Source organism: Zonotrichia leucophrys, chromosome 3 (assembly GCF_028769735.1).
Source record: "Zonotrichia leucophrys gambelii isolate GWCS_2022_RI chromosome 3, RI_Zleu_2.0, whole genome shotgun sequence".
Classification (NCBI taxonomy): Eukaryota; Metazoa; Chordata; class Aves; order Passeriformes; family Passerellidae; genus Zonotrichia; species Zonotrichia leucophrys.
The window spans coordinates 97217972-97234784 of NC_088172.1; the positions used below are offsets into that span (position 1 = coordinate 97217972).

A 16813-nucleotide genomic window follows, 5' to 3' on the forward strand; every position below is an offset into this window, starting at 1 on the left:
TCCTTTTGCCCCTAGGTTTAATTTTGAGTTGTTCCAGATGTCAGAATTTAATTTTTTTTTCTCTTTTCCTTTTTTAACATGGTCTGGAACAATACTTTTGATAACATTTTGAATTTGAATTTTTTTGATTTTGAATTTGTAATTATTAAAGGAGACGCATTGCCTTTGATGTATGAACTGGTTCAGAAGGAACCAGCTTTTTTTTCCCATCTGGTCTTTGAATGGTCTTTACATGTTTTATCATTCAGTTCACCTCAAGCACCACTTGTGCACTGACTTGGACACAGAGACCAGAAGTCAGAAGTAGCATAATGGAAGTGTTGAGCTGTAGAAAGTATTTGTAGGTAGCTTAGGGTGGCTGTGGGCTTTAGGTCTCATACATGTTACACAAGCCTTCCTAACTAGCAGATCAATTGTGAGAGCAAATAAACCATCACACAGATTTTAGGTTTATTCCTATTGGTGTTCAAGAACAAAGAATTTGTACCTTCCACAAGGTTCCACAAGTCCAACCTCTTCCATCCTTATGGACTGTGAATGCCCACATGGTTTGATTTGTACTCAGAGACTTTCATTGACATAAATGAATCGTGTCTACCTGCAGAGCCCTCTGTGCCATCACATTTCTAGTATTTCACACCCACTTGGCTTCATGAGCTGCTAAGCAGCAAAGAATCTCAGTCCTGCTGGTGAAATTCTGGCTTTTACGGAAATCAGTGGGAATATTCAATCAATTGAAAACAGGATTTAACCTATTGTTGCGTTATATGTGAATGTTTTCTGTCTGTGTTCAGTTTATTGGGAATAATTTCTTTTTGATTTTTCTCCTTCTGCTTTTTCTCTCCTCAGGGCTTTTGCAAGACGCATGTTAGAAAAGAACATCGGGGTGGTCGTGGTTGGGTTTCCAGCTACTCCTATCACAGAGTCCAGGGCTCGCTTTTGCGTGTCAGCTGCACATACACGGGAGATGTTGGACACGGTGAGTGCAGCACATGTCCTGCCCAAATCAACTTCAGGTGCCAAGGAGACCGGGAGAAGCTCTGCCTCTGTTACTTTGAATCTCAATAATTCACTTTTACATTTGTTTTCATGGCCTTGGCACTTGATCTTTAAAGGCATTTGAGCCTTATACATTTTACTTTCTGAAATTAGTTATGTGACAGTTAACTTCTTATGTTCTTCTATTTCTAATGGTGACCAAATCTGTCATCACTAATAAAAACCTACATGAAAAGCACAGCAAGACAAAAGTTAAATCCTATGTCAAAACTATGAGAGTAGGAAACCTGAAACTATATGGAAATAATTGAAAATCAAGTTTTCCATACCCATAGTTCCATTCCATATTTCCATGTGTTTCTTGAAGTGCAGAAGTATATGGGACAGCCTTGGGGGTACAGGTGGAAATTGCAAACAGTTTTGGAACTGTTTGAGCCTAATCAAGTTTAATTGGTGCTGTCTGGAAAGTCTCAGTTCTGTATCTTTCTCTGGTATCAGAAATACCATTAAGAGTGTGTTGGGACTTCCATCATAAACCTCTGTTCCAACATGGAAATATGTTTAAAATAAACTCTTTGAAATTTTTCATTTCCTTTTTTTGCCGAAGGTGTTTTTGGCCTGGCTTGAGATACTTTCATTCTCAGAATGAGCCAACTTAGAGGCATGAAACAAAGAGGCTTAACAATAAATTTCAGGCTTTGCTTTTCCTCTCTTTGCATGAGTGTTGATGGTCAAAGCAAAAAATCCTTGAACATGGAAAGGCATTTGGGTTAAATGTGCCTCTGGTTCATGCAGACGAGCACTGGGACTCTGCAGAGAGCTCCTGAATCTCCTTTTGCATCCTGAGATACACGTGGATGTGGGGCTGGAGTCCTGCCCTGCTGAGCAGCTCCCATACCAGTGTAGGTAGCTTTAAAACAACATCAAAAACCTGCTTTGCATGTGTGCAGTGTAAAATTCCTGCTGCTTTTAAAGGTTCAGTAGTTATTAACAAGGAACAACACCAAGGTAGCATTTTGTAGAACAAACCATAGCTACGTTCTTGTGTTGGTCCTTACTAGCTTTTGCTGTTTGACTGTAAGGATTTTGGTTGATCTGAAGATTTATCTCTTGAGGCTGCTGCTTTGATTTTTTCCTTTCTCCGCACCCCCAAGTGTCAAGCCCACCTCATTTTTGGGCCATCATGGTGCATTCATTTCCTGCTACCTGCACCTTGCTGCTTCCAGGGAAGGTCTGCCACTCCCCAGCCATCACTGAACATGCTGTGCTTTTGCCACAGTACTTGTGGCACTCTTACAGCATGGGGGAATGGAAATGCTCTGAGTTTAATTACTTGCAGGAAGAAAGCTTTTAGGAAAAACACTTTGTGGCTGTGCCTAAATCCAGGGTAACAACAGGTAACAAGCACAATGAAAACATTTCCCTTTTGTATCTCAGCCTGCAACTAAAGAGAAAAGATCCATGCAAGGGCAAGCTCCCAAGAATAACTTCCTTAATGACCTGGAAGCTATCTTTCTGCATAAACCATTACTAAATTACTTCTTTTTGTTCTAAATTACTTTTTGTTTATGAGCTTGTTTTAGTGGCTTAACAGAAACAGGCTTAAAATCAAAGTTGCAGTTTCCTTCTTTGATGCCAAAAAGTTGGCTGCTCTTGAATGGGGGTCAGATGCTGCAAAACACTGAGCTGCTTCCCTATGGTACAGAGTTCCTCAGCTAATTTTTGTATCCACTGAGAGCTGGGGACACAGTTCAGCAAATTGCATTACACTATTAATGAAGAAAAAATTGTCCCTGTGATATAGAAAATAATGGCATTCACTAAAATGATCTTAAACTATTCAGACTATTTATGCTGACTCTGCTCAGCACTGTGGGCTGAGTACTACCTAAGAAAAGACATTGGCAACCCCAATCTTTGGGAGCTACAGAGGAATACTGAAGTATAGCCTCACACATTTCTGTTGCACATGTAAAGATAACTTTTTATTTTGGTTGTTACCTCTCTGTGCTTTTGGAAAAAGTAATTTTTTTCATCTGTGCTCAATTAATGTACTTACTAATAACCATAACCTACTGAAGGAGTAAATTCCTTTCTCATAGATGCTGTTGTACATCTACAACTGCACTGATGTTCACTGTTGTAGACTGAATGAAAAATTTGCCTATTTGTTCTTTAAACTTTAATTGATTTTTTAAAATAATCTTCTTGTTCTGCAGTAAAGTAAAAGTTAGCAGAAGTTCATTTCCAATAGAATTGACAAAGTCTCATGGTCTTACAGGTCTTGAATGCTCTGGATGAATTGGGTGATTTTCTACATCTGAAATATTCCCGGTATTCCAAGTCAGCTCATCCTGAACTGTATGAAGAATCTAGGCTTGAACTTGAAGATTAAGTTTTCCACCCATGAAAAGAACATTATGATGCTATGAAAGGGCGGAAAACCTGAAAACGAAACAATACAAATGCATTTCTTCCCTTCTAAGGACAATTTTTATTTCTCAGTTAATTGAACGGAGGGGAAGCTCATGTTGTATCAAACTTCTGTATCCAAGAGACTGAAATATTGATACAGATTTGCCTCTCCAGGAGATCTGTCCTTCTTAAGGTATTTTTGATGCAGAATGAATGCATCCATTGATCCAGTTGGTAACGTACAGCTTTTGGTATGGCCCTTTTTTATGAAGAGGCTTCAGATAGTCTTAATTGTGACTGAAATAATAAAGTTTAAAAAGTTAATAGATACCAGTGTAATATAGCTGAGCTTCATCAGTGAGACTGTTCTGCTAAAGAGCATTAATCAAGACGCCGGTGTGGACTGCTACAAAGGAATGAGCAGAAAGTGATTTCTTTAACTAAGTTGCACTATCATGCATTTCTCCAAGGACAGAAGGTGTTAGAAAAAGGCTAATGCTGAGAACAAGAAAAGTAGCCTGATGAGATCATGTATTTCTGACAGCAGGTTATGGGAAAGGGAAAATTCCTCCTCTCCACAGACCTATTCTCGGTCACCTAAATGCACTCTAAACTTTGAATTGTATAAAAATTTGGGCTTAAACATAAACAGAAATGCTTTTCTGCCAACTCATTTGACCCACAACCTATCACATCTTATCACTACCTAAGTTCTTCAGCAGGCTTGCTCCCTTTTTGTGGGGCAGTAGTAAATAATTTTAATAAACATTTAACTTTCCCATAAAAACCTTGATCAAAACAGTCAGATACTTGCAGTGCACAAACTGCAGATGACATTTATGGGCTCATTCCTAAGTTTCTTGAACTACTTACGGGCCTCATAAATTGACTAACAAGTACATAATACTGAAGCTGTTAGTTATGTGAAGTTCAAGATACCATACGCAGTTCTGCCACCTGCTAAACAGAAAACTCCGCCATTTCTATACATGCTACAGTCATCCATGGAATAACATTTCTTGAAATATTTTTATCTGTTTTATGCATGTGAGGGGTTGTTCTGTTCAGGTTTTTTTGGTTTTGTTTTTTGTTGGGGTTTTTTTTGAGTCATTTGTTTTTCAAATAATTATTGTATCTTCTCAAGAGGATGATGCCCTTGTCCACTGCCCAATAACAAATGCTCAAGGCTACCTGAAGGAATTGTTCCAGACAGCAGTTTCCCTGCAATGCCAGCAGCCACAAGCATCAGGTCTGTGTGGGCTGGTGCTGGAAGGAGATTGGAGGCTTTTGCCTTTTTTTTTTTTTTTCCCAGCGTTGAAAAGCAGTTCTGCAGCTTTAAGAATGAGCTCCAAACAATTCCACGCTATCAAATGTCATTGTAAACACATCAGATGAGAGATGTTTAGCTTTCTGTTGCACAGATGTACCACACTTTCATGTTCTCTTGAAAGCTGTGGTGTAAACTTAACCCACAGCTGCAATATTAGATTTAAGAACAGAACAATTAAATTGTGGAGTACCAATTACACTATATTACTCCCTGCTTGTTAAAGCAGCTTTCAGGATATAACAAGGCTGACTGATTATGAGGGCCCATTTTTTGTTGGATTTTTGTTGTTGTTGTTGTGCAAGTTAATAAAAATCCAGTGGTGCTACAACTTTAAGAATTGATTACAACACATTCCGTAATCCCAAATGTCGGCTTTAGGAAATATTTATCAAGGGCTGGGGGAGGATTAAGTGTCGTGTGATTCTTCACTGTGGTGGATGGACTGGAAAAGCATTGCAGAGGTTCAGGGGAGTTGTGTTTGTGGATAAGAGCAAACTCACTGTATAAATATTTAAATACTCAAGCACAGGACAAGGAGAAATTAGGAAACTTCATCTTTGAGTACTCTGGCAGTTTGTGGTGCACAGCTGTGTTACAGGGTGAGTGCACTTACTATGAAAGGAGATGGGTTGAGAAATTTCTGCAACCTGTTCCTTGAGGAAAAGGACTGGATTTGATATATTCCTTTTTGATCTCTATTGCTGAACTTCTGCGGCCAGATCCTCAGTTGACTTCTGACCTTCCATTTTGGGGTATACAGCCACAGTTTATATTTCAGCAAACATTATTACATGTACTGTTGCAGGCGACACACTATTTCCCTCCAAGAGAGGCCTGAGATTGATTAAAGTACAGAGTGATCACTTTCTGTACCCCAACAGGGGAATGTTTTCAGTCTAAAGCCGAATTCTTCCTGCCCTCAGAACATTACTCTCACTCATATTAAGGAGACAGGACAGCTATTTTTTAGAGACTGTCAGTTGATTTATTATGTGCTCTCTTCTGATTTCTTCCATCCCTTACACACTGGAGAAAGTACAGACTGACTACCACTGGGCTTGGGGAACAGTTAGGGAGAAATCTCTGAACACTGGTGCAATAATAAAACTCCCAGGAACTTCAGTCTACTACATTCTCCCCATGAGGTTTATAATCTGGCACTTGCTTTTCTAACAGTGTGGAGTTTTTGCTGGCTTACTTCAATTTTTATAGATTTAGAGTTGGTCAGCATTTGAAGACTCAAATATTTAACTGGTGTCTGAAAAAATCTGATAGAGTACCCATTAGGGAATTTGCACCTCTAGCACAGGATCATGTATTTCCCAGAATGTGCTCCCTCTTCAGGCACGTGTGTTCTTGGAAAATATAGTTCTTTCTAATTGCTTCAGAAGGATTTGAAGAGCTACCTTCCATAAATTTAAAAAATGCTCAAGTTGTCATATTTTAATCCAGTGGATACATTAATTATAACTACACCAACTTTTTGTGGGCAAGCTGCATCCTGTTATCCTCTGTAAAGTCTTGACTGACCTTTATGATATGGGAAAATTTATTTCTGTTTGACAAGGAAACTGAATTGTTTGCCCTTTCCTGCACTTTTACCCTTCCTCATCTTTTAGAAAGTCTTCATCTCCTGATCTTATCAAACTTGTCAAGGTGGTTACCCCCTCCACTTCTGTCTTTTTCTATTGTTGTCTCTGTTCTGCTGTTCTCTGTTGGGGGAAACAGCAGCTGCAGTGGATCTGAGTGCAACAGTTGGCTTTTTGGGCATAGCCTCACTGCCTGCTTTTCCTGGTATTCTCATCAGCTCTTGCAAACTTAATCCTTCCTTTTCAAGTAAAAAAGTTTTGGGATTTTTTTCTTGATAAATTCAATATGATGGTGATAAATTCCTATGACGAACCAAATCTGAACTACCCAAGCTGTTGAACGAAGAATGGGCTTGTTCTGTCATTTATACAAGTGTAGATCAGGTTAAGTCTTGCTTTGAAGTCAATACTGTTAGTTAAAAACTAGTACAATTAATTACTGGTGCAATTTACAGCTAGTACTATTTAAAAATAGTACAACCTGTCAGTGTGAGGTGAGCTGCCTGCATTTGTTTCAGAAGGGTTTGAACACTGGTGTCTCTGGACTGTTTCACAGCTGCTGCTCTTCGCAGGGGACAAAGATATGAAGTGGATCTATTTAAGGTAGGATTTCAGCTGGGTTTTATTTTCTTTTTTTTTTTTTAAGCAAAATGTTTGGTTGAAGGTGTGTTGCAGATTTCCCTGTTCTGCTGTGACAGGGAACAAAGTAGTGATGTAAGAAAAGCAGTCTGTACTAAAGGTGTTTATGTGCTTTCTAGCCTACTTCAAAATCCAATAGAGATTCTCTAATATATGATCTGCTTTTTATTTGTGCATGAGGTTTAACTGCTCTTCAATTTAAAACATAGATCAGGACCAAATTTTAAAGAAACCTCACCACCAGCTGAGAAATGGCAAATTTCATGCCATGATTGGAAGCTGAACATTAGATGCCTTCAAAAACAGCATCAAGGTGTTTCCTTCATTTACTCACACATCCAGGGTGGTTTGGGCTCCCTGCAGATCAGTCACAAGATAATGAGGACTCACTTTATCCATTTCAGAGATAGAGCTTCAGGCTTGTCAAGCTGGTCTCAAAACCACACAAAATCATAGTTCAGCCCCATTGGAACAGGAGTCCAGGGTCTGACTGGTTGCTCAGCACTTAGTAAAGAGGGGAGTGTGTTTCCACATATGTAGCATGTCACTGACAAGTGGCATAAGGAACCAAAGATAAATGCATTTATATCACGTGCTAACCAAATGAAAAGCCTAAGTGTAGTGCCATTACAGGATCTGGAGAGATGTGGTAGACCTGGAGACTTGGAGTGGGTCCAGTTGTGTACAGGGAGCAAGTGCAGGTTCTGATAACAAACTACATGCTTCTTCTCCTCCCACTTCACTCTTGGAACCAGTCTTAAAGGTGCAAAACTTATTGTCCAGCATGAACAGAACAGACAATTGGGGATTCAAGCATCATAAAGTCACCCCAGGACATCTGTGCAGAAACTGTTCCATGCATTGCTGGGGATTCTGCTTTCATGTGGGAGCTGCTTTTCCAGCGACCCTCACGCCAAGGACACAGCTACTCTCAGAGTGGCCAGAAGAGTCATGATATTTTTTATTGTTCCAGGACCATCTATTTATTTTTGGCATTTCCTGATGTGCTGAAAATCCTGATACAAACTCTCTGACTCCCACTGCTTACTTCAATGCCCATATTTTAAAATCTGCTCAATGAACCACTGTAACCTAAGAATTAGAGCTCTAAACTGCATACAAGGGACCCAGTTCTGGTCTGCCTCTGTTCTGCTAAGCAATTGCAGATGAGAAACATTAGTGTTCCTTGCCTCGTTTCTATCCCTCTATAGGACTCTGATAGCAATCCTAATTTGTTTGTAAAACAAGAAGTTGAACTGATGAGAAGAGCTACAAGAGTGAAATGTTGCTATTATCTGAGTGATCTTTTAATTTCTATATCTTAGAATGTCTCCATTAATCCTGTAAAAGTCACAAGTACTCTGTTTATGAGACCTAGAGTATGAAACAGTACAATGATGAAGACTAATTATAAATCATAGGAAAAAAAATTCTGGTAAACAGATTCCTTTAACATTTCCATTCTGTGCAGGCTTTGTCAGTGTCTTATGACAACGATGCCAGTTGGATTAGAAAGCTTTTTAAAATGTGAATCTATCTTTTCAAAGATTTGTAGCCAAGCCTTTCCAGTTTGTTAAAATGTAATTAGTGTCTGCTTGTTAATATAATGTTCATTGATTTTTAAAGTACACAGACTTCAAAGCTAGAAACAAATAAATAAAAAGAGGGATAATTCAAACCAGAGTGGAACAGCTCGGACAGTTTTACTCTTTTTTTGCCAGGATCCTGAAGCTGTTGTGTTCAAACAATGCCACAGTTTCAGTGGAAATGTGAAGATTAAATCCAAACCCTGCATGTCAGTTTTTTTTGCAAATGACTATCCAGGATTTTAATAAAATGTCCAACCACAACAGATTATGTTGCAGAGATTTTTATTGTCTAACAGCTTGTGATAGTCTTCTGTTTCTGTAACATTTATTATAAACCAGTGCACCTAGCAAGAATCCATGGAATTTTGGTACCTAATTCAGTTATGCTCTTCTGAAGAATAATTTGAAAGGGACAAAAGAGGAAAAGGTTCACAGGATGATGGATGGCTGCAGAATCTCCCAGTTTCACATCAAGGCACAAGATGGAAGGTATATAAATATAGAACATAAATTGACCACACTCATGGACAAAATGATGTCAGTGCAAAAAAGACAAGTGGACATAACTTGAAATGCAGAGAGAAATTCAAAGCTGTGATTGAGGAACACCCTGAGGAGAGAGCAGAAGCAACACTAGCACTCAACTCTTCAACAAGAAGGTGGCCTTCAGAGCAAAAAGATGGAAAGGGATAGCCATGGCACAACTCTAGCCAAGGGCAGGAGAAGGATGAAATCAGCTACTGTGGGAGAGATGAAGCTGAGCAACAAATTTATTCAGCTAGAGGAGGAAGACAATTCAGAGGCAAAGAAGAAAGAAAGGGAAACTACCCCCCAAAGACTAAATGACAAGACAGTGGAGACAGCCAGGACTGAGACTCCACAGCAGAGAATGAAGGGGGAAATAAAAGACAGACATTTTCACACAAGAGGCAAAAAGATCCCACCATGCCAGTGGTGTCCATGGACAGGGGTGTCCATGGCAGCAGACAGGTTCCTTGGTGGTTTGGAACGTGGGAGGAACAATGTGGAGCCAAAAAGCAGAGAGATGCCTTGTTCTTCCATGAGTAGGAATGTTAGATGTCAACCAAGGGCAAAGAAAATAAGGAAAACTGGTGGAGCTAAGGATTGTCTTCTATTCAGGACAAGTGATACTGTGGAAACAGGTGAAGAACAAGCCCAACAGAGAGAGGACAGTGCTTTAAATTACAGATGCTCTGGGATTTTCTTCCACAAAACTCTTCCAGTCCCAATGGAAAATGATAAGCTAATAAAAAGGTTGTATTTCCTCAGAACTAGCCCTGTGAAGGAAGCTGCTGAGAGGTAAGCAACTACAGCAGATTCCTCTGAGGGGAGGCTCCATTTGGCTACTCGTGATACTTGCCTCCCAGGACTGAAAATTGCAGTGAGCAAAGCCAGCTTTCAGGTTTAAAACAGTGAGAAACAGGCTCAAGAGCCCTGTCTGATTTTCATGCTGGGTTTTAACAGATGGGTGAAGGAATATCCTGGTGGTGAATAGAGCAAGGGATAAGGGACCTCAAAAGAAGAAAGGAATACTGGCAACAAAGTATTCATTCATTCATTCTGTGCTGGTCCCAATATATGAGGATGGTTTTTTTCCCTAAAGGTTTTGGAATTGCCATTCACTTTATAATTGCAGATTTGCTGTGTGATCCCATCCATGGTGATCACAGAAGGAGTTGAGCTGTGTGATGACATCTAAGCTTTGTATACAATATAAGTGTTCTGGTCTCTATCTGTTCTTTAAAAATTAAGAGGCCACCTAAGTTTTGAAATGGCTGCACAGTCATGCTAGACAGTACTGACAGGAGATGTAGGCAGTGAACACACTTTACCAAGTGGTGAAAAAGAAAGTGCCAAAGGACAAAGGAGAATCACTGAGTTCAGGATTGCCCAGCTGCTTTGGAAACCACTGTTTGTAACAATCTCTTGGTCTGAGTTTTGGAAACTACTGTTTGTAACAATCTCCTGGTCTGAGTCTTGCTGAGTCATCCCATGAGGCTGCAGACATGGCTTGGCTTAAGCCATTTCAATAATAAATCTTCATTACCTTGGTCGGCTTTGACTTCACCAAGCTATGGATAAAAGCAGCTCAGCAGGCAGACAGGAGATAGAAGATCATAAATTGCTACAGAGTTTAGGTGATGGCAACTTTCAAAACAGGGATGATGCTGATGACCACGAGGGAGCAGCAACTGCTTTCTTTGATACTTCTGAATCCAGCAGGAATATTCATCCTTGGAGTTGCCCATGGATGCAGCACACTGAGTGTGTTTCTCATCTATCTACAGTTAAATCACCAGCAGCCAAAACAGTTACTGAAGGGTGGACAGTTCAGAAGTTTTGAATGTGGAGTCAGGGTCTTCTCTAAGTCAGATTTTAATTTCATGATCATCTTATGGATTTGCATCTCAGTGATGTCCTGGGGAAGAAGAGTGGCCAGGGAGAATCTTCTTGACCTCACAATTTATGTAGTCCCTCAATCTGCAATAAGAAGTAAGCTCTTGTAAGCACAGGACAAGTGGCAAGGAAAAACAGTGCTGTGGTAAGAAAGTACCAAGTGAGAGCTCAAACCTAAATCTACCTGAGAGAAATGGTGCAAGTGATATGAAAGCACATTATAATGGGTCTGCTAGCCATAAAAAGAGAGGCAAAAAATTGAGTCATGACTAAGTGAAGTTTACTGCCTATGGCAGCAACAAAATACAGTCAAAGATTTGATTATGAATGTGCCCTGAGGAGCCCAACGTGGTGGCAGAGGTGTGATGAAACACAGCCTGCAACACTGAGATGTACACAGCATATGGGTGAGAAACCAGGAAAAATAAAAGGCAGTTTTGGAAAGACTTAAAATAATTGAGGGCAGGGGAGAGCCTGGATCCTAACACCCTGAAACTAATTGATACAGGGGAACTGAAGACCTAGAGGAGTAATCAAGATCTTGCTTTAGCAACACACAATGGACATTTTCCCATGGAAGAGAAGTTGTAGGGTGGGTCACAATCAGTCAGCAGAGGATTAGATAACACACTCAGGGGAACAAGGCAGGGATAAAGTGATGCTAGGTGTGCAGGGCTGGATTGGAGGACCCACAAGGCCCTGTCCAGCTTAATCATCTACGATTCCATGGAGACAGCAGTGAAAGACCTCCATTGTCTCCCTGAGAACTAATTTTGCTAGGTATGGGCTTAGGTCACGTATTACAAATAGGTCTCTTTTATGTAGGATTCTAGTTTGGAGTTTGCAGTGATTGATGGATTCATTAAAACGTCATCACTGCAAGGGACAAGAATTTTTTGTTTAAAAATAAATAAATGACGACAGAAACAGCCAAAGAACCTTCTGCTTTTTTTTTTTTTTTTCTGATCCTCCCTGCAGCTTAACATGCTTCAGGAGACTACTTGGTGGCAGAGAGAAGAGACAGGATAAGAAAGGATTAGCAAGGGATATCAGCATTTCACTTAGATCTTTGGCTACCTGGTCATTCTTGATTTCTACCTCCCAGTATCTTTGTTTTTATAAATGTCATGCAAGTATCGTTTTAGTGACTAATAATACTTACATTCTGATCTTCCATTTGGTCTGGAAAAGGCACTTGGCTGAATTCTCATATGGTTATAACTGAACTTTGTTGTACAGATGTGAGCAGAGTTGCACTTGAAGATCCAGCCCACTGGATGGCTGCTTGTACAGCTGCACTGTCTTTTTAAAGCCAAATTAGTCGGTATAGAAACATTTTCTCCACAGACTCTGGCTGTCATCCTTGTGACAGTATGTTATATTTTCAAGTAGATCCCATGGGCCAAATTAATTGTACTGCTCTACTGATGTCAGTCATGTTACCCCAAGTGTGAATTTGGCCCCATTGTTCTAAGGCTAATAGAGATTTTTTCTTCTTTTTTTTTTGGGGGGGGCTTAATGAAAGTGGATCATAAAATATTCTTGGATTTTCATCTGGTTTTGCTTATAATAATTATCCTTTCCCAGAGCTGAGTAGTAGAGAAAACATCCATATTCTCCAATGTCTGGTAGAAATTGCAGTGCTTGTTTGCTGCAGCCCAAGACATGGGCTAAGGACAGAAATTGATGCATTTGCCCACGTCTCTATGGACATGTCAAAGCCTCTTAAAGTTCTCTGGCCTATGTCAATGAAACACATTGATTGATTTTCAGTGGCCTTTTGTACTTTAGAAGAAACTCTCCTGGCAACAAATGCATCAAGATAACATTAAATTCCACCCTTTGTTATTAATGGAGACAAAAGACATGTTCTTTTTAACTGGTTTCCATATTTTTGAAATAATATCTGAATGACTTACAGAATTAATGCTGCCAGAGAGAGCCAGCACATTTTTGCTGACAGCTTGCACTGCACCAAATTAGGTCAGAGAAGATGTGGGGTGTGATTACAGTAAAATTAGCTGAACCAGAGGTGTTTCCTACTCCTGATCTAATAACAGACCTGAGGAAAAGTGCAGCTGGGACACCACTGCTGTCATTTTGGAGAGGGAGGCTGGCTATCCCTGCCTGGCCACTGCTGGATTGCACTTGCTGGGTTTCATATCTGGTGCTCCCAAATTTGTGTTGTATGAAATGCCAAGAATCAGAGTGGTCTGGTTGAATTATTGCATCACTGTTCAGTCCAGTTTTGAGGAAATCAATGAAAAAGTTGAAGTGGATATAGGATATGTCCTGAAATGCCATATAAGGATTAGAAGGAACCTTTTAAATAATAATTTTATTTATAGCAAATTGTAACAGCTGGAGCTCTCCAACCCTCTCTAAACCACTGGGATGCCTCACAAACTCTTGTTCACCAAACCTTTTGGTCAATTTGACATTGCAATGGATAATAACTGAATGGGAGTACCCCTGATTTACACAAAGGGATCAATCAAAGACCTTAACCTCCTGAATAAATCTTTAAAGAAATAGATGTGAAAATGAAGATGTGGACCTGGTACTGCCTCTCCAGCTTAGGAATCTTGTCTCTGTGGGTATATTTGAGGCTTAATCTGGGGCAACCAACACCAAAAGTCCACAAGAACTGCAAGGAACTATGGATCAAAAGGAGATCTTGCTCTCTGAGCTCAGCTTCCTCTACCCTAAAATACTCCTGCAGCATATCTGGCCCTCTGGATGTTTAATGAAGAATCAAGACCAGTTCTACATCAGTGGTGTTGAGAGTGGGAGTTATTCTTGAAAGAGGATTGCTGATATTGGATCAGCCCTAAAAGTAGTGGTGAAAGCTCTTCCCTGATTATGCAATTTTCTTCTGTTTCTGTTGTGAGTAGTGGTGGAAGAAAATACAGAGATTGACCCTGAGCCCATGTAAACAGAGCATCTGTGAAAACCATACTTCTTGATGAAAGGAAAATAATATCCTGAGCAAACGGATAGGAGGTACCCTAACAAAAAGAAAACAAAAAAAGACAAGAGGGATCTCTAACTCCTAGCAAAGTATTTATTTCTTTTCTTCCTCCCCACCAGAAGAATGAGCTAAAGCAGCTGAATCTGTGTTTTCTGAGAATTTATGGAGAGTCTCCTCAAGATGGATCATTAGCCAAAAAGCTCTCTCGCTGGATTTGTCCTAATTTGATATAAATATTTAAGTACCCTTTTCCTTCACAATTATTGCAGATAATTTTAATGTCAAAGACAGGCTCAATTTTCAGTAGCATAAATTTCTCTCTGGTGTTTATGGGAGAAATGTCAGCTGGACAGAGCTGCATGTACTTCATGCTGTTTTTTAGAGCTCTATCTACTGACTGCTGCTCCTCACTGCCTAGGAACTCCCTTTTTTGCAATCTGTTTATCTGCACTCTGTGACTTCTGTGCCACTCTCCTGTCCCATTAAAATGGTTCCATGTATGCACAGCCTTAAAATACACAAGTGCAAAACAGGAGACAATTCCTTTTCTGTGGTAAAATTAGGTAAAATAATTTTAAAGGTTAGTCTTTAAAATTGGGTTGATGGAAAGTTAGAGAAACGTCTGTTGTTAAAGGCTTTCTCCTAGTGATGTCTCCATGCAGTGGAGTTCTCCTAAAGATCTGGGTCTCCTAAAGATCTGTTCTTCTAAACGATGGATCATTGTCTCCAGTTTTAACAGGTGATTCCCTGGTATCCTTAAAAATGGTTGAAGCTGGAGCAAAGCTTTCTTAATGAAACTCAAAACCAGGTAAAACTGCCTGCTTTAGGAGGTTTCATAAAATCCTGCAATTCAGGTCAGTTGTGCTGCTGTGTGCAAGCTGGGGCAGAGTTTAGTGGAAGTGCAGGGAATTTACTGTAACCAGGCAGTGCTTGGCAATCCAGCCACATCGTGCTGCTCCTGAAGTCAGCACCACTCAGCAATTTGCCGTTGGAGATTTTAGATGGACTTGAAATGCAGAAATCAAGTGTACCTTTAAGGAAGCTGAGTACATCAGATTCAAAACCAGGACAGATTACTAATCCACAGAAAAAAATATTATCCATTTCCATCCTGATCTGGCTGAAGCCAAGTGTTACAACATGGTGTCCAAGCCTCAAGGATGAGATTTTTGTCTCTTGTTTATGGCATGCTCTACTTTATATCAACATTTCTTGGGGACCTTCTCACCTCATAAGGTATATGGGAAATTCCAGAGAACTAGAACTGAGCAAATAATTACCTATTTTTGAAAGATGAAGGAAAGATTTCCTCTTTCCCCAAGGAAATACAGGCCATTGAACCTGATGTCACTTCTGACAACTGCAAGAAAATCAGGTGCACAAAGGAGCTAACATTAAGTTCAAGAAATTGTGGCATAAATGACACCAGTCATTATAGTTTTGATTATGATAATAGTGGTACAAAATAGTGTCACTATTAGTGACACTATACACTATAGTGGTACAAAACAATGTCACTACCCAAGGTGCAGTGCACATTAAGTGAGTAAATTGATATAAAAGGTGTCAGGAGGGTGTTTTTATCAAGGTCCTGCAATGATTTGTTCTTTCCCCCAAGATGTTCATTAGTGTTATAAAGGATTTAGAAGGACAAAATAAATAAATCAGCTGCTGGAAAAGTTGCAGATATGCCACAGTGGTAAATAAACAAAACAGGCCAAGTCTGTGAGGCAAACTGCAACACTTGGCAAAGTGGACTCCTCTGAACATGTGTTTTAAACCAGCAAAATGCAAGATCATAGATCTGAGAACAAAGAGTGCAGATGACATTTACATCCTGGCAGCAGGGACTGTGACAGCTTGGCCCAGGTACAGGCTGTGGGATTCATCAGTGCACGCACGAGAACAGATTAAACCCAATCTCCGAGCTCCTAAAATCTGTTTGTGTTAAATCCCTGTAATCAGCTGTTCTCATTAGCCAGACCACTCTGTCCTCAACCACTGTGTAGACTTTAGTGAAAATTTGCCTGCTTAGGACAATTTTTCCCCATTTTCCCACAAGCTGTAAAAGGCAGAAGTATCTGACTTTGAACTTGAAACTTAAATGTTTCTTGGGCCTCTGAAATGCCTTATCATCTGTAGTGAATATCCTGAAGGTTGCCACTTATCACACCAATTACCTGACAAGAGACCAAGTTTTAGGGCACCTCTGCCAATTCTGAGAGAAGAATCAAGGGGCCCTGTGGAAATCAAAGTCAAAACATCACTAAAGATCCAATGGATAAATGGTGATGTTTGATTGGAAGGGTCACTCTTGCATTCTTGAAGCTCATAAACCCTGCAAGGCTGAGCAGTTGATATGGTTCTTCCTTTTATGTAAGAAAGTATTTCTCAGGTATTCAAATGGTAAAAAATGCCAGGATTAAGTTATCTGTGCAAACTAAACTAATTTTCCTAGTGAATAGGATTTAGGACAGCTTCTCATGACATGACTGCTCCATTTTCCCACAGGTCCCCTACCTTAATTATTTGCCATTTGCATTACTAATTAATACAGGCTCCCAAGTTCTATGTGACATCTAAAAATGCAGCACAATCTGTAAATCACTAGGATGCTCTTGGAAAGAATCCCATTCAGTCATCACTGAGCAGGTAAAATGCCAAAAATGAACATCAGCCAGCCTCACAGCTGGGGATATAGGACAGGTCAGAAGTATTTCCTTACCCTCTTGGACTTTTCCAGAAGCACATTAACCACAGGAGAAGCTGCAACACTGCACTGCTGATAATCCAGCCGTTTCTATGGAGGTTCTTGCTTGTTGGTACAAATACTGGAAGATGTGTTGTCAAGCTCTAGAAAGAG

At 40.0% G+C, this 16813-nt stretch overlaps 1 protein-coding gene across 6 annotated transcripts in view; it reads left to right on the plus strand.

Annotated features, from left to right (window-relative positions):
- Window positions 1–3890, plus strand: part of SPTLC3 (serine palmitoyltransferase long chain base subunit 3) — a 113943-nt gene extending 110053 nt beyond the window's left edge. For all 6 annotated transcript variants that reach the window (XM_064707070.1, XM_064707069.1, XM_064707072.1 and 3 more), the window contains 2 exons: window positions 850–979; window positions 3281–3890. In XM_064707070.1, the coding sequence (XP_064563140.1) occupies window positions 850–979; window positions 3281–3394 (244 nt within the window). In that variant the 3' untranslated portion in view covers window positions 3395–3890. The remainder of the gene's footprint in view (window positions 1–849; window positions 980–3280) is intronic.
- The last annotated feature ends 12923 nt before the right edge of the window (window positions 3891–16813 follow it).